Source organism: Salminus brasiliensis, unplaced genomic scaffold (assembly GCF_030463535.1).
Source record: "Salminus brasiliensis unplaced genomic scaffold, fSalBra1.hap2 scaffold_107, whole genome shotgun sequence".
Taxonomy (NCBI): domain Eukaryota; kingdom Metazoa; phylum Chordata; class Actinopteri; order Characiformes; family Bryconidae; genus Salminus; species Salminus brasiliensis.
The window spans coordinates 43,118-68,638 of record NW_027326643.1 but is presented as its reverse complement, the minus strand read 5'-3'; the positions used below and the strand labels follow the sequence as shown (position 1 = coordinate 68,638).

Sequence of the window (25,521 nt, the reverse complement as noted above, 5' to 3'; positions counted from 1 at the left end):
TCTCTCAGAGCTCCTCCCCCTCAGCTCCTCTCCCTCAGCTCCTCTCAGAGCTCCTCTCCCTCAGCTCCTCCCTCAGCTCCTCTCCCTCAGCTCCTCCAGATCTTCATCAGCTGGTAGATGGATGAGGTTTAGGAGACGGTGGGACTGACTTTAGTCTAGAACCCAAACAGAACCAGAACCACAGAGCTGAGGACACAGTGTGTGTATCACTCCGCCCACTGCGCTCCGGTCTGAGAGAGGAGCAGCTCTACAGAGCGGGATGTGATGAGGAGGAGAACGTAGCTCGGTTCTAGACTCGGCGTGTGAATGCGGTGAATAAGGAGATGTTCGTGGTTGTTGATTGGTGAGTGTGTCAGTGAGAGTTCCTGAGGACGCTCCGGCAGTGGCTCGGGTGGAGGGCGGAGGGTGGAGAGGAAGTGAGTGATCATGTGTCACCCTGCTCTGGAGTGAACTTTACACTCCTCTTTACCTGCATCAGCACTTCTGCCCCAGAGTGGCCAGGAAACGCCCGCTTCTGTCCTTTCTGCTGACCACTCACAACGTCTGCAGCTTCTTTAGTTTTACACTGGAGCCAAGAGGCTAATGGAGCTAACAGATAATGAGAGCATATGTACACCAATTAGCATGGCGCTAACTGCAGGCCTGGAGTCTCACACGCTCCTTAGAGGAGGCTGAAGTTTGAACTGCTGCACCATTTCAGGTGGAAGCCGACTGCAGCCTGATGATGTAATGGCGTTGATGGTGTAATGGCATTGATGATGTAATGGCATGTGTGTCTGTGTCCAGCTGTGTTTGATTGACATGATCATATACGGAGCTCTGTATGTGAGTGGACACTCCTCAGTGCGCTGGTCCCGAGTGCTGCGCCCTCTACTGCTGGTCAACGTCACGGAAGGACGGCAGGTAACCTGAGCTAAACCCCATAGCATGGAGAATTCAGCAGTTTAGCCCCGCCCATTCAGCCTACAGCACTTTAGCTACACCTGTGTGTGTGTGTGTGTGTGTGTGTGTGTGTGTGTGTGTGTGTGAAGCTCCGCAGGGCGTTCAGAAGTATCCGGAACGCTCTGCCGCAGATCCTGGTGGTCTTCTGCCTGTTTATCTTCAGTGTGCTGATGTTCTCCCTCATGGCTCTGAAGCTGCTAAGCAAACGGTAAACCTCCTACAGCCTTACCCCTTCCTCCACCCCCAGACACCTCACACACTGAACTCCACCCCCACCAGGTGTTCTCCTGAAGGAACTCCTGGGTTTCTGTGACGGGTTCTGATGGTTCTCCCTCTTCTGTCTCCTCCAGGAACCTGACCACTATAGACGGAACGTCGTACTTCACAAACTACCTGGAGATCATATTTGACCTTTATGTTTTAGTGACCACGGCCAACAGCCCCGACGTCATGTGAGTGTTGGTGGTGCTGTGGAGGTCATGGGCGTGGTCGTCTGTAGACTGTTCTGACTGCTGTTTGTTCTGGTGTTTGTCCTGAAGGATGCCGGCGTACAACTACAGCTCCTTCTTCGCCATTTTCTTCATCCTCTACATCATCATCAACACCTACACCTTCATGTCTGTGTTCTTGGCTGTGGTCTACAACAACTACAAAAAATACCTGAAGGTGTGGATGGGTTCCAGTTCTGAGACTTTCAGAATCTCCACCTGTAGAGTGGAGCTGCTAGGTGTGGGCGGCTGCAGGTTTCTAATAAAGTGGCCAGTGAGCGTCTCTTGTCTCGTCTCTTGTCTTTTTTTTGTCTGTAGGAGGAAGTACAGCAGCTGGTGAAGGCCAAAAGGCAGAAGCTACGCAAAGCGTTCTCTCTTCTGCAGGAGAACGTAGGAACCGGAGGGGCGGGAGAGACCGGAGAGACCAGGGGAGAGCCGGTGGTCAGCCGGAGCCGCTGGACAGAACTGGTGAAGCAGGTCCAGCCCAGCATCAGCACCGCCCACAGGGAGCTGCTGTGGAGTGTGCTGGACCACGACAACAAAGGACACATAGGTCTGTCTGTCTGCCTGTCTGTCCAAATCAATAAGACCTTTTGGGTGGTGGTTGATTGGTGGTTCTCTTTCCTGCAGGGAAGCAGGCGTTTTTGCAGGTTGCTGATTTGCTGAATATCCAGGTTATCACGCTGAAGTCCCGCCCACACCCACTGCAGCTGTGGATCCCTTCTCTGTACGAGTCCACCGCCAGCAGAGTCATCCGCCGCATCGTTCAGCACAGGTACACACCAGACCACCAAACCACCAGACCACCAGACTAGACACAGCCCCTCCTCCACCACTGTGCAGGAACCCGGCAGCTGAGCTGATCTCTGAGGCATTGCAGCAGCTCTGCAGCCTGGCTCCTCTGACCTCCCAGTAATCTGCTGAAATGGACCTTCGCTTCAGTCCATTTGATGTTTCTCAATCAGAGCCGTGTGTGTGTGTGTTGAGCTTGAGTGTGTGTGTGTGTGTGTGTGTGTGTGTGTGTGTGTGTGTGTGTGTGTGTTTCAGGGTGTTTGTGTACGTGTATGATGCTATAATCCTGGTTAATGCAGTCTTCATCGGTCTGGATGAGGAAGACCCCCTGGTGTCGAGCGCTGAGTGGGCGTTCCTCACGCTCTACGTGCTGGAGATCCTCCTAAAGCTCTACACATTCGAGCCGCGAGCGTTCTTCTCCAGGCATCAGTTCTGGAACTGGTGAGGGGTTGAGCATGTCTCTGAGCTCCTTTGCATGTGGTGAAGTGTTGTGTTGGTGGGTGATGGAGGGGGCGGGGGTCTCTCTGCTCTTACAGATGAAGATCCAGATCTTCTCAGTCTTTAAGCTCCTTTGTTTTCTGTCCAGGTTTGATACCATCATCATCATCTCTGCTCTGCTGGCTACGATCACTAATGCAGCACTGAAGTCTTGTAAGCATACCCCGACTTAACGCCCACTCAACCCCGACTTAACGCCCACTCAACCCCGACTTAACGCCCACTCAACCCAGACTCCGGGCACTGCCCATGTGAATGTGGGGGGCTGTCTGCAGTGTTGAGTACTGTTTGGCTGATGATTGGTGCTGTTTGTTTCCAGCGGGCGGCTACACGAGTCGTCAGATTCTGGACATCGTTTTCATCCTGAGGGTGCTGAGGCTCATCCGGGTAGTGGACACCATACCCAGGTGTGTGTGTGTTCTGTGTGGTGTGTTCTGTGTGGTGTGTTTGTGTGTGGTGTGTGAGTGTTCAGAATCAGTCCTGCAGGTTTTGACCCGAGTCTCTTTTCTGTCCGGCAGTTTCCGGGCCATCATCAACACTCTGATAAAGATCGGTCCACTCATGCTCACCTTCGGTCAGCTCATTCTGGTCAGTCTCCCGCGTGTCTGCGTTTACTGTGGAGCGTCCGTGTATGAGCCTGAGTGTAATGTCTGTGGTGTGCTGCCCCCAGGTGGTGTATTACATCTTTGCGATGGTGGGGATGGAGCTGTTCAAAGGGAGAGTTCAGGTGTTCGCGGCGGACTCCTCGGACCCTGCGCGGGAATACTGCGGGAATCCTCTGCTGAAGGGCTCCACCTTCGCCCGGAACAACTACTGCAAAAACAACTTCAACGACGTGGTCTCGTCTTTCGTCCTGCTGCTGGAGCTCACTGTGGTCAACCAGTGGCACGATATCCTCCACCCGCTTTACCTAATTACAGCCATTACTTGTTGGGTACATTAGCTTCAGTGCTAGTTCCAGTGCTAAACCTGTCTAGGCTGATCCATTTATTGACTTTCCTTGACTCGGTCTCACTGCTGACCGGTGGCTTCACCGCGGTCACTCACGCTGCGGCCAGAATATTCTTCGTCCTCTTCCACATCGTGGTGGTGATCATCATCATTAAGTAAGAGAGACAGACCAGGGTTCGATATCTGTACAGAAGCTGCAGGACTGCTCCACTGACCCTTAACTGACCTCTCCTGTTCTGACCGGCAGCATTTTCGTGGCCTTCATCCTGGAGGCGTTCTTCGTGGAGTACATGGTGGAGAAAACGGACCTGCAGACGTCTCTAGAGAGGAAAATCGAGGAGCTGAACCTGTGTGTGGAGCAGTGAGTTTCCACCATGTGGTCTTTCACGTCCTGCACCTGGACCTGCCGCCACCGCTGCTGAGCTCAGGGCAGTGCAGCTGTGGCGCCCTCTGGTGGGCTGATGCTGATTTACTGCATTGATCAGTTGATTTGACTGTGTGTTTGTTCAGGGAGCAGATGGACGGGAACCTGGGGGCGGCGATGGAGACTCAGGATAACGATCTGGGTTCCTCTGAGGGAGGGAAGGCCAGACCCACACTGATGTTCAAAATCAGTTCCAAAAGTAACTCACTCTTTCTGTCCCATCATCACTCCTATACTCTGTCCTCCAGGGAGCGTAATAGAGCACCAATGTCAGAAACTGATCAACTTCAGCCTAACAGTGAGAGCTAGCCAGGCTAAAGCACAGCCTCCAAACATGGTGGAGGTAGTTTCACACACTACTACAGCTCACAGTGAGAGCTAGCCAGGCTAAAGCACAGCCTCCAAACATGGTGGAGGTAGTTTCACACACTGCTACAGCTCACAGTGAGAGCTAGCCAGGCTAAAGCACAGCCTCCAAACATGGTGGAGGTAGTTTCACACACTACTACAGCTCACAGTGAGAGCTAGCCAGGCTAAAGCACAGCCTCCAAACATGGTGGAGGTAGTTTCACACACTGCTGCAGCTCACAGTGAGAGCTAGCCAGGCTAAAGCACAGCCTCCAAACATGGTGGAGGTAGTTTCACACACTGCTACAGCTCACAGTGAGAGCTAGCCAGGCTAAAGCACAGCCTCCAAACATGGTGGAGGTAGTTTCACACACTGCTACAGCTCACAGTGAGAGCTAGCCAGGCTAAAGCACAGCCTCCAAACATGGTGGAGGTAGTTTCACACACTACTACAGCTCACAGTGAGAGCTAGCCAGGCTAAAGCACAGCCTCCAAACATGGTGGAGGTAGTTTCACACACTGCTACAGCTCACAGTGAGAGCTAGCCAGACTAAAGCACAGCCTCCAAACATGGTGGAGGTAGTTTCACACACTGCTACAGCTCACAGTGAGAGCTAGCCAGACTAAAGCACAGCCTCCAAACATGGTGGAGGTAGTTCCACACACTGCTACAGCTCACAGTGAGAGCTAGCCAGGCTAAAGCACAGCCTCCAAACATGGTGGAGGTAGTTTCACACACTGCTACAGCTCACAGTGAGAGCTAGCCAGGCTAAAGTACAGCCTCCAAACATGGTGGAGGTAGTTCCACACACTGCTACAGCTCACAGTGAGAGCTAGCCAGGCTAAAGCACAGCCTCCAAACATGGTGGAGGTAGTTCCACACGCTGCTACAGCTCACAGTGAGAGCTAGCCAGGCTAAAGCACAGCCTCCAAACATGGTGGAGGTAGTTCCACACACTGCTACAGCTCACAGTGAGAGCTAGCCAGGCTAAAGTACAGCCTCCAAACATGGTGGAGGTAGTTCCACACACTGCTACAGCTCACAGTGAGAGCTCTCCCAGCAGTGCTCAGTCTTACAGCCCTCTCACACTGTGTGTGTTGGTTTACAGGGTATCGTACGATGGACGGTCTGCTGCAGAGAATGTTTGAAACAGAGACGGACCTCAGCGCTGACGACGCGAATGAAGAGACGGAGGACATGAACTTCTCCAACCCGTCCTTCAGTCCTGCGTGAACACACACATGCACTATATATATATATACTTTGTGTGTGTGTGTGTGTGTGTGTGTGTGTGTGTGTGTGTTGTATTATTTCTGCATAATTAGATCAGGACTGTGTTTATAGACCAGCAGAGTGGAACTCCAGGAGAACGCTCCATCACAAAGACATCATGTTCTAGACTAAGTGTACTATGTTCTAAGCCCTGTGGAACACCATATGACCTTATCTATCTTACTAACACCAAATGCCTTAAAGCCGAGGAGAAGCCCCCCTGCCCCTGTGCCCTGCCGCTGGACAGGTTTTACACATGCGAGACCAAAGAGGCGTCCGGAGCGCTGTCCCCGCCGCAGTGCTTTGGGAATGGGGTGAGGAGGGAGTGTGTGTGAAGTGTCTGAAGCTGTAATAAAGAGATGGAGGTGAAGGTCTGTGGTCTGCTCGGTTTCTGTGTGTCTGAATGAGGAGTAACGCGGCGTCTGACCACCAGAGGGCGCCAAAGCAGCACGGCACTGGGCGCAGCAGCAGCGCTGGCGAGTCCAGGTCCAGGAAGTTGAAATCCGGCCCAGGGTTTGGTTCTGACTGCAGGGACAGCCGAACTGCAGCCGAGCTCCGCAGGCAGTCAGAACCAAACCCTGGGCCGGATTTCAACTTCCTGGACCTGGACTCGCCTTCTCAGCAGTGTGCGTGCAGAGGCGCGCGCGCGCGTGTGTGTGTGTGTGCGCGCGCGCTCTGATGCTGATGCTGAGGCTCGCGGGGAGCAGCGCTCTCCTACATGGAGCAGATGAGAGCGAGGAGGCTGCGCTGAGGATGAGGAGCTGATGAAGAGCAGGTGAGAACAGCTCGGCTTTGTGTTCTAAAGGTCTGGAGTGTCTGAGGTTCTGCAGGGGTTCCGCTGGGGTTCTGCAGGGGTTCTGCTGAGTGATGAGGTATAAGGTGACCATGTTAGCATCAAGCTACGAGCTAGGCTGGGATTCCTACACAGCGCCAAATTGATCTCGCGCAGTAATGGTTATAATTATGTGTATTAATGACATGACGTCATCCCGCCGTGTGAATATCGGCGCTGCGTCTCGCGACTAAAAAAACCCTGAAAAAGCGTTTTGTCGCATTTGTAACGGAGGGGAGGGCACGTGACCGTGGGCTCTGGCTTGTTGGTGTGGGTAGGTCCAGCAGAGGGCTCTCTCACTTTCACACACACGTGTGTGCAGTGTCCTGTAGTGTCCTGTAGTAAACTATAGTGGTGTATAATACTGGTGTAGTGTCCTGTAGTGAACTATAGTGGTGTATAGTACTGGTGTAGTGTCCTGTAGTAAACTATAGTGGTGTATAATACTGGTGTAGTGTCCTGTAGTGAACTATAGTGGTGTATAATACTGGTGTAGTGTCCTGTAGTGAACTATAGTGGTGTATAGTACTGGTGTAGTGTCCTGTAGTAAACTATAGTGGTGTATAATACTGCTGTAGTGTCCTGTAGTGAACTATAGTGGTGTATAATGCTGGTGTAGTGTCCTGTAGTGAACTATAGTGGTGTATAGTACTGGTGTAGTGTCCTGTAGTAAACTATAGTGGTGTATAATACTGGTGTAGTGTCCTGTAGTAAACTATAGTGATGTATAATACTGGTGTAGTGTCCTGTAGTAAACTATAGTGGTGTATAATACTGGTGTAGTGTCCTGTAGTAAACTATAGTGGTGTATAATACTGGTGTAGTGTCCTATAGTAAACTATAGTGATGTATAGTACTGGTGTAGTGTCCTGTAGTAAACTATAGTGGTGTATAATACTGGTGTAGTGTCCTGTAGTAAACTATAGTGGTGTATAATACTGGTGTAGTGTCCTGTAGTAAACTATAGTGATGTATAGTACTGGTGTAGTGTCCTGTAGTAAACTATAGTGGTGTATAATACTGGTGTAGTGTCCTGTAGTAAACTATAGTGGTGTATAATACTGGTGTAGTGTCCTGTAGTAAACTATAGTGGTGTATAATACTGCTGTAGTGTCCTGTAGTAAACTATAGTGGTGTATAATACTGCTGTAGTGTCCTGTAGTAAACTATAGTGGTGTATAGTACTGGTGTAGTGTCCTGTAGTAAACTATAGTGGTGTATAGTACTGGTGTAGTGTCCTGTAGTAAACTATAGTGGTGTATAATACTGGTGTAGTGTCCTGTAGTAAACTATAGTGATGTATAATACTGCTGTAGTGTCCTGTAGTAAACTATAGTGATGTATAATGCTGGTGTAGTGTCCTGTAGTAAACTATAGTGATGTATAATACTGCTGTAGTGTCCTGTAGTAAACTATAGTGGTGTATAATACTGCTGTAGTGTCCTGTAGTAAACTATAGTGGTGTATAATACTGCTGTAGTGTCCTGTAGTAAACTATAGTGGTGTATAATACTGCTGTAGTGTCCTGTAGTAAACTATAGTGGTGTATAATGCTGGTGTAGTGTCCTGTAGTGAACTATAGTGGTGTATAATGCTGGTGTAGTGTCCTGTAGTGAACTATAGTGGTGTATAATGCTGGTGTAGTGTCCTGTAGTAAACTATAGTGGTGTATAGTACTGGTGTAGTGTCCTGTAGTAAACTATAGTGGTGTATAATACTGGTGTAGTGTCCTGTAGTAAACTATAGTGGTGTATAGTACTGGTGTAGTGTCCTGTAGTGAACTATAGTGGTGTATAATACTGGTGTAGTGTCCTGTAGTAAACTATAGTGGTGTATAGTACTGGTGTAGTGTCCTGTAGTAAACTATAGTGGTGTATAATACTGCTGTAGTGTCCTGTAGTAAACTATAGTGGTGTATAATACTGGTGTAGTGTCCTGTAGTAAACTATAGTGGTGTATAGTACTGGTGTAGTGTCCTGTAGTAAACTATAGTGGTGTATAATACTGGTGTAGTGTCCTGTAGTAAACTATAGTGGTGTATAGTACTGGTGTAGTGTCCTGTAGTAAACTATAGTGGTGTATAGTACTGGTGTAGTGTCCTGTAGTAAACTATAGTGGTGTATAATACTGGTGTAGTGTCCTGTAGTAAACTATAGTGGTGTATAATACTGGTGTAGTGTCCTGTAGTAAACTATAGTGGTGTATAATACTGGTGTAGTGTCCTGTGGTGTATAATACTGGTGTAGTGTCCTGTAGTAAACTATAGTGGTGTATAATACTGGTGTAGTGTCCTGTAGTGAACTATAGTGGTGTATAGTACTGGTGTAGTGTCCTGTAGTGAACTATAGTGATGTATAATACTGCTGTAGTGTCCTGTAGTAAACTATAGTGATGTATAATACTGGTGTAGTGTCCTGTAGTGAACTATAGTGGTGTATAGTACTGGTGTAGTGTCCTGTAGTAAACTATAGTGATGTATAGTACTGGTGTAGTGTCCTGTAGTGAACTATAGTGGTGTATAATACTGGTGTAGTGTCCTGTAGTAAACTATAGTGGTGTATAATACTGGTGTAGTGTCCTGTAGTAAACTATAGTGGTGTATAATATGGGTGTAGTGTCCTGTAGTGAACTATAGTGATGTATAATACTGCTGTAGTGTCCTGTAGTAAACTATAGTGATGTATAATACTGGTGTAGTGTCCTGTAGTGAACTATAGTGGTGTATAGTACTGGTGTAGTGTCCTGTAGTAAACTATAGTGGTGTATAGTACTGGTGTAGTGTCCTGTAGTGAACTATAGTGGTGTATAATACTGGTGTAGTGTCCTGTAGTAAACTATAGTGGTGTATAATACTGGTGTAGTGTCCTGTAGTAAACTATAGTGGTGTATAATACTGGTGTAGTGTCCTGTAGTAAACTATAGTGGTGTATAATACTGGTGTAGTGTCCTGTAGTGAACTATAGTGGTGTATAATACTGGTGTAGTGTCCTGTAGTGAACTATAGTGGTGTATAGTACTGGTGTAGTGTCCTGTAGTAAACTATAGTGGTGTATAATATGGGTGTAGTGTCCTGTAGTGAACTATAGTGATGTATAATACTGCTGTAGTGTCCTGTAGTAAACTATAGTGGTGTATAATATGGGTGTAGTGTCCTGTAGTAAAGTAAGTCTATGATACTGTAAATGTGGGTGTAGTTATGTGCACCCCCTGCTGGCTGGCTGCTGCTGTGCTCTGTGGGCTGCAGTGCGGGACTGGAGCAGTGTGGTGATTTCTAGGACATCACACTCCTCCGACAGGGCAGGAATCTCCACATGCTGCATCTGCAGCTCACTCTCACTCGGAGCGTCAGACTGTCCGCACTCTGCTGCAGCCTCGCTTCCGTCAGCTATTCCGGGAGCTCAGTTCATGTAGGCTTTCAGTGTCTTCATCACCATCATCAGAGAGGAGCAGCCTGCAGATAAACAGCAGGAATATGTGCTTTAGTAAGGTAACTGCATCAGGACTATGTGGAGTTTTCAGATAAGTGTCTTAGGAATTTATAGAATTTGTGGAATTGTTTATTAGGATCATGTGGAATCTTGGATGTCAGTTTTGAGGAATATGTGAAGTCACTGAGATGTGCATTAAGGACTTGTCGATTTAAGAATATGTGGAATTAGGAAAACAGGCTTTTAAGGTTTGTGGAATTATGGATTTTGGGAATGTGTGTAATCACATATATGTAGATGAGGACCATGTGGGATTAGGAATATGTAGAGTTGTGGATGTTTTAGGAATGTGTGCATTGGGAATATGTAGAATGAAAGGGATGTGGAATTGGGAAGGTTACGGTAAGTGCGGATGGGAAGTCCTTCATGCTTATGGAGAACATATCCGGCGGTTTTCAGTTTTGTGGTATTCCATCAGGACTGTATTAGCGATCCGATCAGGGTGGGGAAGCCTTCGGAATGCTCCCCTGCGAGTCCCCGGAGCTCTGTAACTGATTTTGAGTCTGGACCGCTGCTGGAGCCCATGCAGAGCTGCTGCTCAGCCTCGGTGGAGATGAAGACAGATGGCAGGTGGGTACCAGGATGTTGCAGCTCCAGCAGACCCTCGCTTTAATGAACGGTGGTGAAGAGAATCCTGGTTCTGGTGGACGGCGCTGCGGAGAGGAGAGCCTTTCCTGTAGCATCTTACAGCTGTGGTAGTTAAAGGGGAGTTCCACCAGATTTCTAAAATTCTCCCCATTACTCAGACTGTGAGAAGAGTTTATTCAGAGTCGGGGGTTCTGTGTGAAACTGACCCACTCTGATCTCTGTACAGTGGAGGTAAATGGAAGCAGGCATCAGTCGCCATGACTGCAACACAGATACAGCCCATAATTGATCTCCTATCCAAACCCACCAGTGCAGCTACACGAGTCTTCTGAGTTTTATATGGAATGATGATGATGATGATGATGATGAAGGTAAAATAGTGAATAGAGAATCTGAACTAATGCAGTTCTCTTTAGGGACTACTTTCTGTAGCTGCACTACACCCTGCAGCATGTATCCCTCCACCATTTTAATGATCTGGTTCTAAAAGCAGGTTCTAGAGCCGAACTCTTCTCAGAACTCTGGTAGAACCGTGTCTCAGGCATCAGGCAGCGTCTTCATCACCATTAGGTGAAGAACGTTTGATATTTGGAAACTTCAGGCCTAAAAGGTAAAAACCCTCCTGGGGGAACAGGAACCCGTTTGTCCGGCTCAGAAGGTCCGTATTCGTTGCTTCTCCGGGTGCCGTGTGGGTTTTCCTCTGGGTGCTGCAGTTTCCTCACAAGCACAGCGGGTGAATTGTACTGGTGCCCTGTCCAGGACGTATCCCTGCCTTGCTCCCAGTGATTCTGGGTGCCTTCCGGACCAGGAAGAAGCAGATAAGGTGCTGAAAGAATGAATGTTTAGTGAATTCAATTGAAAGACTATTTAAAACGTCTACTACACACACACACACACACACACACACACAAAGAAACCAGGAGCAGTCAGTGTGTGTAAGGTCAGTGGTGAGGTCAGCAGGGGGGCAGTGTGTGTGGGGGGGAGGGTTAGTACTGAGGCCTGTTTGCAGCAGCAGCAGTTTTCTACATCTATGTGTGTGTGTGTGTGTGTGTGTGTGTAAACTCGTCTTTCCTGTGTTTATTTACTCTGATGATGTTTTTAATGATGACTTCATTTCTGCTGTTGTTGTGTCCAGCTCCCCTGCCCCCCCCCCTTTCTGCTGCACTCCTGCTGTTTACTGCATGTGTGTGTGTGTGTGTTTCTATGTGCTAAATGACCTGTGCTTTTCACCTTTACAGCCATGGTGTGTGTGTGTGTGTGTGTGTGTGTGTGTGTGTGTGTGTGTGGATGCAGTGGACGGTCACTCAGGTCAGCTCTGAGGGTTTGATGGTATTGTGAGCTGGACTCTTCATGGCTGGATCACAGCATCACTCTTATTAATCAGTAATAACTCATGAACAGACTCAGTCAGAAGGGGGTTTGGGGGGTTCTAGATAAGCTCCCTCAGTCAGAGCTGTGGTTCTACAGTGGAGGTTCTAGATAAGCTCCCCCAGTCAGAGCTGTGGTTCTACAGTGGAGGTGAAGGGAAGCAGACGTCTGAAGCTCTACTAAAAGCTCCTCACAGAAAGTTCTTCACCTAATGGTGATGAAGACGCTGCCTGATGCCTGAGACACGGTTCTACCAGAGTTCTGAGAAGAGTTCAGCTCTAGAACCTGCTTTTAGAACCAGATCATTAAAATGGTGGAGGGATACATGCTGCAGGGTGTAGTGCAGCTACAGAAAGTAGTCCCTAAAGAAAACTGCATTAGTTCAGATTCTCTATTCACTATTTTACCTTCATCATCATCATCATCATCATCATTCCATATAAAACTCAAAAGACTCGTGTAGCTGCACTGGTGGGTTTGGATAGGAGATAAATTATGGGCTGTATCTGTGTTGCAGTCATGGTGACAGATGCCTGCTTCCATTCCCCACCAGGCAGGCAGTTTTGCAACTTCTCCTTTATTGAGTTTAATACAGCAGCTGTGAGCTGTTCTTCAGGTGTTTCTGCAGAGTGGAGAGTGAAGAGTACGAGGTGCTGATCAGTGAGCTGTTCTGCAGAGTGAAGAGTATGAGGCGCTGATCAGTGAACTGTTCTGCAGAGTAGAGAGTGAAGAGTGCGAGGTGCTGATCAGTGAGCTGTTCTGCAGAGTGGAGAGTGAAGAGTACGAGACACTGATCAGTGAGCTGTTCTGCAGAGTGGAGAGTGAAGAGTACGAGACACTGATCAGTGAGCTGTTCTGCAGAGTGGAGAGTGAAGAGTGCGAGGTGCTGATCAGTGAGCTGTTCTGCAGAGTAGAGAGTGAAGAGTGCGAGGTGCTGATCAGTGAGCTGTTCTGCAGAGTGGAGAGTGATCACTCCGCTGATCAGTGAGCTGTTCTGCAGAGTGGAGAGTGAAGAGTGCGAGGTGCTGATCAGTGAGCTGTTCTGCAGAGTAGAGAGTGAAGAGTACGAGGCGCTGATCAGTGAGCTGTTCTGCAGAGTAGAGAGTGAAGAATGCAAGACGCTGATCAGTGAGCTGTTCTGCAGAGTGGAGAGTGAAGAGTGCGAGGTGCTGATCAGTGAGCTGTTCTGCAGAGTGGAGAGTGAAGAGTGCGAGGTGCTGATCAGTGAGCTGTTCTGCAGAGTGGAGAGTGAAGAGTGCGAGGTGCTGATCAGTGAGCTGTTCTGCAGAGTAGAGAGTGAAGAGTGCGAGACGCTGATCAGTGAGCTGTTCTGCAGAGTAGAGAGTGAAGAGTGCGAGACGCTGATCAGTGAGCTGTTCTGCAGAGTGGAGAGTGAAGAGTGCGAGGTGCTGATCAGTGAGCTGTTCTGCAGAGTGGAGAGTGAAGAGTGCGAGGTGCTGATCAGTGAGCTGTTCTGCAGAGTGGAGAGTGATCACTCCGCTGATCAGTGAGCTGTTCTGCAGAGTAGAGAGTGAAGAGTGCGAGACGCTGATCAGTGAGCTGTTCTGCAGAGTAGAGAGTGAAGAGTGCGAGACGCTGATCAGTGAGCTGTTCTGCAGAGTGGAGAGTGAAGAGTGCGAGGTGCTGATCAGTGAGCTGTTCTGCAGAGTGGAGAGTGAAGAGTGCGAGGTGCTGATCAGTGAAAGCTGCAGTGATGTGAGTTAAAGGGTTAATTACTGCAGGTGCAAACATTTCCAGAACAGAGACGTTAATGAGGAGAGCGAGGGTGATTATTCCTCTGATGATGAGGTTATTAGTGATGGTCTGATCCGGGTCAGAGGGAGTGAAGCTTAATCAAACAAAATTAGTACTAATTAAAGCACAATTTGATCAGAGAAGTTCTAAAAACATTCATGGTGAATCGACCAATAGAAACACTTCATTTTAACAGATGTTAACAGATGTGTTGACCTCAGTGACGATATCAGTGCTGTGCGTCCCATTAATGACTCATCAGAGCTGGACTGAGTGTTAAAAGCTGCTTAATCAACAGCTAATTAGCGTGTTAGCGACCCCCCACCCCCACCCCCCGGCTGTGATGACCGGAGCAGCTGTACTGATGTCCTGTGTTGTGTGTTTTGGCTCGTAGGCTGCAGCAGGAGGGCGTACTGGTGTAACGGGTGGTGTTTGTGAGCTGTAAGGGTTTGCGGAGGTTAATGAATATGGTGAGAGTTCATTAGCATTAGCGACTGCACTCCTCACTTCAGCACAGAATGGCTGCAGCTTCCCTCTCCTGTAGGAGTTACTCCACTGGGTTGACCCAGGAACCCTGAATGACCCCCTGACCCCCCCCCACCCCCTCCCTCAGCTTCCACCCCCCCCCCCCCCCCTGAAACTGCGTGCTTGCCGCTGACTGAGGTCAGTTAGCCTGTTAGCCTCCATACACTGGGAGTGATGGGAGTGATGGGAATCTATGGGACGGTGTGGGAATGTGGCGGTGGTCTCGTCTGCTTTCCTCTGCTGCTACAGACTTTCCTCCTTTGCTATGGCAACAGTATCCCGGCGGCCTCCGGAGAGCGGGGGCAGTTAAAATTAGCTGCGGCGGCTGAGGAGGCTCTTCCTGCAGGGTGAACAGAAGGGTGGATAGCAGCAGACGCTAAGCTAATGCCTCCGCAGTAACCCGACGGCAGGTGTTCTTCAGGATCGACGAAGCCGAGAACACTCCCGCTCTGTTCCTCAGTCCTCCCAACAGTTGCACCTCCCGGACACTAGATGGCTCTGTGCACCGTTCATATGCATCCTGCAATGGATCAAAACTAATATTATTAATAAATGATATTAAATATATTGAGCTGAAGGTGTAATTCACATTTCCTGTAGCTTTAGCTTTAGCTTTAGCTCGGTTCTCCAACACAGAAGACTAGCCTCCTAAATCTGTTCCCTCCGTCGTCCTAAATCAGGAAGAAGGTCACGGAATACCGGAATACACCCGTACCCCACAGCAGCCCACGCGTCCAGTCCCGTCCAGTCCCGTCCAGTCAGGTCCAGTCCCGTCCAGCGTCTGAAGTTTAGCTTCTTTAGTTTCACCCTGGAGCTCCGAGGCTAATGTAGCTAATGTTCATCTCCAACACACTAGTTCATGTGGGTTCTGACACTGTGTGACTCAGTGTTATCTAGAACATGGACTAAAGTACTAAAGCAGAGCAGAACGCAGCTGCAGGCTGAATTACGGCTGTACTTTTGTCCATTAGCCACATTAGCATCGTAGCTCCTGAAGCGCACCGTCTCCCTCAGGATCAAAAATCTGCTCTAGAACGTCAGATACGGAACCGACGCTTTTCTTTTTATTTATTTATCTCTTATTATTTGTATAAGAATTATGATTAATGATTTATTATTATTTCAGTCATTTTAATTAATTTAGCTTCGTTTTAGTTTCCTTTTTTGGATTTTATTCTTCTTTTGTTTTCTTTATATTTAATATATTAAATATATATATATATATATATATATATATATATAATGTTTATAATGTGTGTTATATTTTCATCTGTAACCTTTTCTGGTTTTATTTGTTTGATTTCAGTTTATTAATTCTGGGTTTCTTTGTTATTTAATTAAATCTTAATGTGTTGATTTTATTTATTTATTTATTTATTTATTATTATTTTTATTATGTTTCCTGGTTGCTGTCTGTACTCGGCTACACTGAAAATGATGGACACCCTCAGTGTATTTCCCAAAGGAAAATAAAGATTGATTGATCAATTGATTGATTGATTGATTGATTGATTGATTGAAGATGGCTCTCTGGATGCTCAGTGTTGCCAGCTCATGTGGATTTGATCAGAGGTGGAAATCCAGGTCCAGAAAGCACAGATCCGCCCCAGGACTTCTCCTTTCTGACCTGAATTGGCCACCTTTGGCCTTTGGGGCCGTTCAGGCTTTACTCAGGTCCCCTCTCCCGTGCTCGGCCACGCCTCCCTCACTCCTCACAGAACCTTCTGTGAGAACCCTCACGGTTCTCCGTCTCACACTGAAAGAACACATGAGTTGGCAACCTGGCTGCCCTCCAACCCCCCCTCCCCCTGCCTGAGCTTCGAGGTCGTCCTCCACCTACTGGTGCTTTGTTCCCTGTAGAGGACTGTAAGTGCTGTGATGGAGCTCCTCGGGCTCCACTGGACTGGCATGTGTTGGCTAGCGCTAATGCTAGGCTACTTGTCCGCTGATCTCTGCATGCCGCCTCTGAGACTTTGGCACTGCATGCAGCAGAGCATGGGTTTGGGTTCTCGACTGCTTCACTGTCTGGTCTGAATGTACTGTGAGAGAGCTCTGAGGAGGAGCTGGGTTGATTAAGCTATCTAGAGCGTGTGGGTTCCTCTCTCAGTTGCTAGCGGAGGACAGGTAAGTTGCTGCTTTGTGCAGGGCGGAGCAGGTAAGGAGGTCCAGAATCAACGCGCACCATCTTCACAAACGCTGACGTCCTGTAAAATCCACCCTGAGGCAGGAACTAGGACAGGAACCCAGGGTGAGCTCTCAGACATGAACAGCGTAGTGGGTAACACCACCCTACTGTAATCAGGAGATCTTCATCATACTCTTCTACACACTTCTCTGAACCTCATTAGAAAGCCAGGGTCAGGGCGCAGGGTCAGCCATTTCCAGATCGCCCAGCAGTCCAGTCTGTGATTGGCCGGTTTGCAGGTCAGTCAGTCAGCTGTAAAAGTAGGTGGGTTTTGTCCAGGTTGAGCGCCGAAGCCCAGTGATAATCAACCGGTCATGACTCGCACTGACTGAGGAACTGGACTCGTTCCTGTAGGTTCTCCACAGTTTAGGTTCTGTGTTTATGAGAGTCGACCACAGCCCACAGCGCCACCTAGAGGTCATACTGTTGAGAAATCAGTGAAGCTTGCTGAGGGAACTCTCTGAAGCACTTCTGCCCCACAGTTGGGTCTGTACGAGATTTCACCGCCTCCTTCACTCGGCCTCCAGGCTGGTTCCTGAGTCCATGTGAGGATTCGGGTCAGAGGGTATGTGGGTCGGCTGACGGCGGGACTCCGTTCAGGCGCATGAGCAGCGCTGCAGAGAGCCGAACTCCGTCAGCAGGACAAGCAGTGAGGGTTCACAGCATTTACACACAAATAGGCAGAAGCAGCAAACCCAGGTCCAGAAAGCGAAAGTCCAAAACTCCAAAACTCCAAATCCTGGGGTGGATTTTCACTTCCCGGAGCCGGATCTGCCCCCATTGCAGACAGTAGATCCAACCTCAGCTCGGCTCAGTGTTCATCAGTGCTGCTCTCCACACACACAGTTCACCATGTCCAGGCTAATGTGTGCGCTGTGTGTTCATGTGTGTGTGTGTGTGTGTGTGTGTGTGTTCATGCGTGTGTGTGTGTGTGTGTGTGTGTGTTCATGCGTGTGTCTGGCCGGTTCCCTGCAGATAAATGGGTCGTTTAAGCTGGGGGCGGCCCGGGTGCTGTCGGGTTGGCAGTGTCTAGCTCCAGTGCTGCAGGACAACGGCAACATGAACGGCAGCTCGGAGCAGCAGGACATCCTGCCCCCAAACTGCATGGTGAAGGACCGCTGGAAAGTGGTGAGTCCAGATTGGGTACACACACACACACACACACACACACACTACTGCTGTTATTATGAACACAGAATTGCAGCGAGAACTGGAAAAGAGAAATTTTGGACGAAAACTCCAGGGCTCCCCCTACAGGCGGGGAGTGTAATTTACTTTTGCTCCACTGCAGTAAATACAGATGTGTTCCCACAGTGCCGTGTAGTCCAGGACTGGGCTTAGTCCCGGGTCTCGGGTGGAGCTGAGAGTGAGCGGTTCAGCTCAGACGGGCTCGGCCTCCCGCTCCTAGAGCTCTGATTAACGCTGACCGGCGGTGTGCCCCTGTTCTGTCCAGCTGAAGAAGATCGGCGGCGGGGGGTTCGGGGAGATTTACGAGGCACTGGACCTGCTGACCCGGGAGAACGTGGCGCTGAAGGTGGAGTCGGCCCAGCAGCCCAAACAGGTGCTGAAGATGGAGGTGGCCGTGCTGAAGAAACTGCAAGGTAGGAGCTGATCCTGTGCTTCCTGTGTTGTTGCTAAGCAGTTATGGTGCCTCAGGTGGTTGCTAGGACATTGCTGGGTTGTTAGACGGTTGGCATGGTGATGACATGTAGTTGCTGTGCCACATATGTTGATTGTTATTGTGTCTGAGGTGGTTGCTGGACAGTTGCTAGGTATTTGTGCGTGGTTGCTATGGAGGGCCGCTCTGTAGTGAGGGGGTAAAGGGGGCAGTGAGGCACGTGGAGCTCTGATGTAACGGCACATTCAGCATGAAGCAGCAGTAAAGTGGGAGACATGACCATGATCATGTGATGGACACACACACACACACACACACACACACACACACAAACAAACACACACACACAGCTCAGGCACTCCACTGTGGTCATGCATGACATTTTCCCCTAATGACTGTGAGCTGTATGGCTTTGTTGTGTGTGTGTATGTGTGTGTGTATATATGTGTGTGTGTATGTGTGTGTGTATATATGTGTGTGTGTGTGTGTGTGATGCAGAGAGGCTCCTTAAACGGAAGAGAACCTGAACCCTGTAGTTTTGAGCTGATTTAGCTTCTCTTCATTAATATACCGTTTACTCCTCAGGTGTGTGTGTGTGTGTGTGTGTGTGTGTTTGCTGTCTCACCTGGCCTTAAATGCAGGTGGCAGCAGATGAGCCTAGTTGGTCAGCTGGGGTGACCTCAGCCAGAGGGATTCTGGGAGTTGTAGTTCTCCCAGCTAATAGACGCCGCTGCTATGAAGCAGACACCTGGCATACCATAACAACTGCCTTGCAACCCTCTACTAACACCCTAGCAACCACTAAACAATACCATAGTAACCACCTGGGATACCATAGTGACATGTGACAAACAAGAAAAAATTACAAAGTGCGCACAGCTGTGAGTGTGTACTCAGTGCTGTACCGCTGACGTGTGTGTGTGTGTGTGTGTTGTTTCAGGAAAAAACCACGTGTGTAAGTTCATCGGCTGTGGAAGAAACGATAAGTTCAACTACGTGGTGATGCAGCTGCAGGTACTGATCACACGGTGGAGGCTCAGCGCTGATGCTCACAGTGCTAATGCTAACGTACAGGAGCAGCGCAGTACTCCTGCAGTACCCCAATACGGGACCTCCACCTTACACACGTAGCCCACCCGTCTGCCGTGGATCATTTACAGTGTGTGTGTGTGTGTGTGTGTGTGTGTGTGTAACAGGGCCGTAACCTGGCGGATCTGAGGCGGAGTCAGCCACGTGGGACCTTCACCATGAGCACCACCCTGAGACTCGGCAAGCAGATCCTGGAGGCCATCGAAGCCATACACTCTGTGGGCTTCCTGCACCGAGACATCAAACCGGTACACACACACACACACCTGCACCGAGACATCAAACCGGTACACACACACACACACACACACACACACACACCTGCACCGAGACATCAAACCGGTACACACACACACACACCTGCACCGAGACATCAAACCGGTACACACACACACACACACACACACCTGCACCGAGACATCAAACCGGTACACACACACACACACCTGCACCGAGACATCAAACCGGTACACACACACACACACCTGCACCGAGACATCAAACCGGTACACACACACACACCTGCACCGAGACATCAAACCGGTACACACACACACACACCTGCACCGAGACATCAAACCGGTACACACACACACACACCTGCACCGAGACATCAAACCGGTACACACACACACACCTGCACCGAGACATCAAACCGGTACACACACACACACACCTGCACCGAGACATCAAACCGGTACACACACACACACACACACACACACACACACACACACACCTGCACCGAGACATCAAACCGGTACACACACACACACACCTGCACCGAGACATCAAACCGGTACACACACACACACCTGCACCGAGACATCAAACCGGTACACACACACACACACACACACCTGCACCGAGACATCAAACCGGTACACACACACACACCTGCACCGAGACATCAAACCGGTACACACACACACACACACACACACCTGCACCGAGACATCAAACCGGTACACACACACACACACCTGCACCGAGACATCAAACCGGTACACACACACACACACCTGCACCGAGACATCAAACCGGTACACACACACACACACACACCTGCACCGAGACATCAAACCGGTACACACACACACACACACACACACACACACACACACCTGCACTGAGACATCAAACCGGTACACACACACACACACCTGCACCGAGACATCAAACCGGTACACACACACACACACCTGCACCGAGACATCAAACCGGTACACACACACACACACACACACACACACACACACACCTGCACCGAGACATCAAACCGGTACACACACACACACACACACACACACACACCTGCACCGAGACATCAAACCGGTACACACACACACACACACACACACACACACACACACACCTGCACCGAGACATCAAACCGGTACACACACACACACACACACACACACACACCTGCACTGAGACATCAAACCGGTACACACACACACACACACCTGCACTGAGACATCAAACCGGTACACACACACACACACACACACACACCTGCACTGAGACATCAAACCGGTACACACACACACACACCTGCACCGAGACATCAAATTGGTACACACACACACACACCTGCACCGAGACATCAAACCGGTACACACACTCTGTTCTACCTGTTTCCATGGGTGGGACAGTGTGTGTGTACTGGTTTGTAAAACTCCAGTACAAAACCTTCTGGATCCGGAGTTTCTGGACAAATATTCATAAAAATAAAGAGAAAACAGCAGAATGTAAACATCTACTGTGAGCTGTGTTATCTGTGTGTGTGTGTGTGTGTGTGTGTGTGTGTGTGTGTGTGAGAGAGAGAGAGATAGAGTGTGTGTGCAGTGTGCCATTGTTTGCAGTGTTTAAAGTAGATGATCTGAATCTGATCTGATCTGAATTTAAAACTGAATCTGAACTGAATCTGAACTGAATCTGAATCTGATCTGATCTGATCTGAATTTAAAACTGAATCTGAACTGAATCTGAATCTGATCTGATCTGATCTGAATTTAAAACTGAATCTGAACTGAATCTGATCTGATCTGATCTGATCTGATCTGAATCTGAATCTGAACTGACTCTGAATCTGATCTGATCTGATCTGAATTTAAAACTGAATCTGAACTGAATCTGAATCTGATCTGATCTGATCTGAATTTAAAACTGAATCTGAACTGAATCTGATCTGATCTGATCTGATCTGATCTGAATCTGAATCTGAACTGACTCTGAATCTGAATGTGTTTCAGTCTAACTTCGCTATGGGTCGGCTGCCCTCCACCTACAGGAAGTGCTACATGCTGGACTTCGGGCTGGCGCGGCAGTACACCAACACCAACGGGGAGGTCCGACCGGTACGTCACTCCTCTGGTGTTGTGGGATTAGGCGTGCTACAGCCAGCAGCGCGTCAGACAGTGAGACAGCCGAGCTGCAGCAGAGCCGGGATTCACAGCTCCACCCCTCACACACTCTGCTGTTAGCTGCATGCTAGCTAGAGGTGCAGGTTCAGTTCTGGAGGACAGAGACGGGATGCTCAGTGCAGTCGGTTCCGCTGTGTCAGCAGAACCACAGCTCCACCACCCTGCACTCCTCATACACACTGATTCACACACCAACCACGCCTCTCTCACCCTTCCTCCTCTCTCTCTCTTTACCATATTGCAGTATCATTGCAGTAGATCAGTGTGTGTGTGTGTGTGTGTGTGTGTGTGTGTGTGTTCTGCTGTGCACGGCGGTACTGCGCTTTACTGAATTCAGAACCTGCCTCAGATCATCAGACCTCCTCAGATTAGTTCACACACCATCCAGCCAAAACATTATAACCACCTGCCCAACAGCCCCCTACAAGAGCTCAGCAGGCGGTCAGCGTGGTCAGTGCGGTCAGCTGTGTTTACAGGGAGGGAGGTTTGTGTGTTTAATGGATTCAGTGGCTGAATTAATTGAAGTGGCTTTTTAATAATTAGATCTGAAGAATTAATAACTATTGAAGTGTTTCTGGTAAATATGTGGATTTTTCAGGAATTATTCTGTGATTCATTTTGTTTTATTATTCAAAGCAGATACTGCAGAGATACACATTTATCATTTATGGATTATTCATTTAAATAAATAAATAAATGATATCTCCTCGCTGAAGATGATCAGATCCAGAGGTCTATCCCTCAGATTACAGCAGCGTTTCAGTAACTATGAATATTTATAATAAAATAAATATTAAAGTGTTGAGCTGAGTGGGAGTTATAAACAGTTATAACCACTGAGGAGGTTATATGACTGTAAAATATGATCAGGTCTAAAGTTATAATATATAAGTATATATCTTATATATCTCTCTTCATTAAAGCCGTGTTAAGACTGAATGATGCTCACTGCTTTGTTTTTGTGTTTTGATTGACAGCAGCTTTTACACTGCATGCCGTTCAGTTTCCTTTCATTATTATTATTATTATTAATCATGTATTTATTTATTATTATTATTATTAATCATGTATTTATTTATTATTATTATTATTAATCATGTATTTATTATTATTATTATTATTATTATGGTATGTTTTCTGTTTTCTGTTGGTTTGGTTTGATCCTGTTTTGTGTTTCAGTGTTTTTGCAGTTTTAATTTCGGGCCTGCATGTCCACCCGCCTCCGCACTGCCCCCTACTGTTCGGGCAGGGGGTCATAGTGAGTGTCCTCTGCTTCCGTTCTGGTCGCTTCCGTTCTTCCACTCCGAGCAAATGACTTATTCACACTCCGCCCACAAATACAGCATTTTACTCTGTGTGTGTGTGTGTGTGTGTGTGTTTGTGTGTGTGTGTTTGTGTGTGTGTGTTTGTGTGTGTGTGTGTGTGTGTGTGTGTGTGTGTGTGTTTCAGCCCAGAACTGTAGCTGGGTTCAGAGGGACTGTCCGGTACGCATCTGTGAACGCCCACAAAAACAAGGTCAGAAAACACACACACACACACACACACACACACACACTATGGTGTTAATGTTTGAGCACACTGCTGGTGTGAGGTCAGGGGTGAAGTGAGGAGTAACGGTTGCTGTTCCTCCGGTCAGGAAATGGGTCGCCATGACGACCTGTGGTCACTCTTCTACATGCTGGTGGAGTTTGCTGTGGGTCAGCTGCCCTGGAGAAAAATCAAAGACAAGGTACTCCAGCACTGATACTGGGAACACTGGGGGAACACTGGGAACACTGGGGGAACACTGGGAACACTGGGGGAACACTGGGTGAATACTGGGGGAACACTGGGAACACTGGGGGAACACTGGGTGAATACTGGGGGAACACTGGGAACACTGGGGGAACACTGGGAACACTGGGGGAACACTGGGTGAATACTGGGGGAACACTGGGAACACTGGGGGAACACTGGGTGAATACTGGGGGAACACTGGGAACACTGGGGGAACACTGGGAACACTGGGGGAACACTGGGTGAATACTGGGGGAACACTGGGGGAACACTGGGAACACTGGGGGAACACTGGGTGAATACTGGGGGAACACTGGGAACACTGGGGGAACACTGGGTGAATACTGGGGGAACACTGTTCCACGGTTCCAGGGTTCTAAGGCTGACTGGGTGATAGTTATACACGGCTCTTTCTTTATCGTTAGCATCATTAACCAAACACTGAATCACTGTGAGTGTGTGTGTGTGTGTGTGTGTGTGTGTGTGTGTGTGCAGGAGCAGGTGGGTCAGGTTAAAGAGCGGTATGATCACAGGATGCTGCTGAAGCACATGCCCTCAGAGTTCCACATCTTCCTGGACCACGTTCTAGCTCTGGACTACTACACCAAGCCCGACTATCAGGTACCCAGTAGAGCTGAACAATAGGATACCACCCTAAACACCAGCATATACACCACCCTAAACACCAGCATATACACCACCCTAAACACCAGCATATACACCACCCTAAACACCAGCATATACACCACCCTAAACACCAGCATATACACCACCCTAAACAATGGCATATACACCACCCTAAACACCAGCATATACACCAGCATATACACCACCCTAAACACTGGCATATACACCAGCATATACACCACCCTAAACACCAGCATATACACCACCCTAAACACCAGCATATACACCACCCTAAACAATGGCATATACACCACCCTAAACACCAGCATATACACCAGCATATACACCACCCTAAACACCAGCATATACACCACCCTAAACACCAGCATATACACAGCCATATGTAAATTGTTAGGTTGTGTATTTCTGTTTGTTTGTCTGACTGTTTGTCTGACTGTGTGTGTGTGTGTGTGTGTGTGTGTGTGCAGCTGCTGATGTCGGTGTTTGAGAACAGTATGAAGGAGCGGATCATCATGGAGAACGAGCTCTACGACTGGGAGAAAACCGGAACTGACGCCATGCTAACATCCAACAGCGCTACGCAGCAGCACACCCGGCCGACCGCGGCGATGGTGGGGTAAGATCCAGGGCGACTCGGGTCAGAACTATCAGGAGCGGGTAACGGGTCTTGTGACCTTATATGGACCTGAATCTCATCACTCACACTCACACGTCAGAAACACTGTCTCACTCAGAGGCACTCAGACGCTTCTGCTTCTGCAGACCTAGCATTAGCTTTAGCACGCTTGCTACAGTGATTAGCCATAAAAAGAATTAGCGGGTGTGGCGGCTGAGCGCTGAAGTAAAGTCTGGCATAAAGCCAACCTTATTGTGATTTTCTCTGTTTACCGCTTTCTTATCTTCGTTTCTCGCTCGACGTCTCGCTCCGCAGGGTGGTAAACGTCACCCCCATTCCAGGTGACCTTCAGAGGGAGAACACTGATGATGTTCTGCAGGACGAGCACCTGAGCGACCAGGAGAATGCTCCCCCTGTCGGCCGACCAGAGAGTGGCCCGGCGCCCCCTGATGGAGAGGGCTGGGAGGACACCGACATCAACCGCAACAAACTCAGAATCAGCCTCAGCAAGGTGTCATTTACATACACCACTGCTCATTTACATACACCACTGCTCATTTACATACACCACTGTGCATTTACATACACCACTGCTCATTTACATACACCACTGTGCATTTACATACACCACTGCTCATTTACATACACCACTGCTCATTTACATACACCACTGTGCATTTACATACACCACTGTGCATTTACATACACTACTGCTCATTTACATACACCACTGCTCATTTACATACACCACTGCTCATTTACATACAGCACTGCTCAGTTACATACACCACTGCTCATTTACATACACCACTGTGCATTTACATACACTACTGCTCATTTACATAAAGCACTGTGCATTTACATACACTACTGCTCATTTACATACAC

General features: G+C 48.6%; 2 protein-coding genes across 3 annotated transcripts in view; both read left to right on the top strand.

The window, feature by feature from the left end:
• The first annotated feature begins 768 nt into the window (after positions 1 to 768).
• tpcn3 (two pore segment channel 3) lies at positions 769 to 6,079 on the top strand. Its single transcript, XM_072671947.1, has 15 exons — positions 769 to 903; positions 1,032 to 1,150; positions 1,293 to 1,394; positions 1,482 to 1,608; positions 1,749 to 1,983; positions 2,061 to 2,205; positions 2,478 to 2,663; positions 2,809 to 2,873; positions 3,040 to 3,127; positions 3,239 to 3,308; positions 3,391 to 3,610; positions 3,736 to 3,826; positions 3,919 to 4,032; positions 4,182 to 4,294; positions 5,553 to 6,079. The coding sequence occupies exons 1-15, from the start codon at positions 769 to 771 to the stop codon at positions 5,675 to 5,677; spliced, it is 1,935 nt and encodes a 644-aa protein (XP_072528048.1). The 3' UTR covers positions 5,678 to 6,079.
• A 327-nt stretch (positions 6,080 to 6,406) lies between these two features.
• ttbk1a (tau tubulin kinase 1a) overlaps positions 6,407 to 25,521 on the top strand; it is a 36,268-nt gene continuing 17,153 nt past the window's right edge. The window contains exons 1-11 of one of the 2 annotated variants that reach the window (XM_072671945.1): positions 6,407 to 6,491; positions 17,433 to 17,585; positions 17,911 to 18,058; positions 19,016 to 19,089; positions 19,272 to 19,412; positions 21,423 to 21,527; positions 23,043 to 23,108; positions 23,230 to 23,322; positions 23,865 to 23,990; positions 24,485 to 24,633; positions 24,949 to 25,144. In XM_072671945.1, the coding sequence (XP_072528046.1) occupies positions 17,517 to 17,585; positions 17,911 to 18,058; positions 19,016 to 19,089; positions 19,272 to 19,412; positions 21,423 to 21,527; positions 23,043 to 23,108; positions 23,230 to 23,322; positions 23,865 to 23,990; positions 24,485 to 24,633; positions 24,949 to 25,144 (1,167 nt within the window). In that variant the 5' untranslated portion in view covers positions 6,407 to 6,491; positions 17,433 to 17,516. The other variant, XM_072671946.1, reaches the window with a different exon arrangement.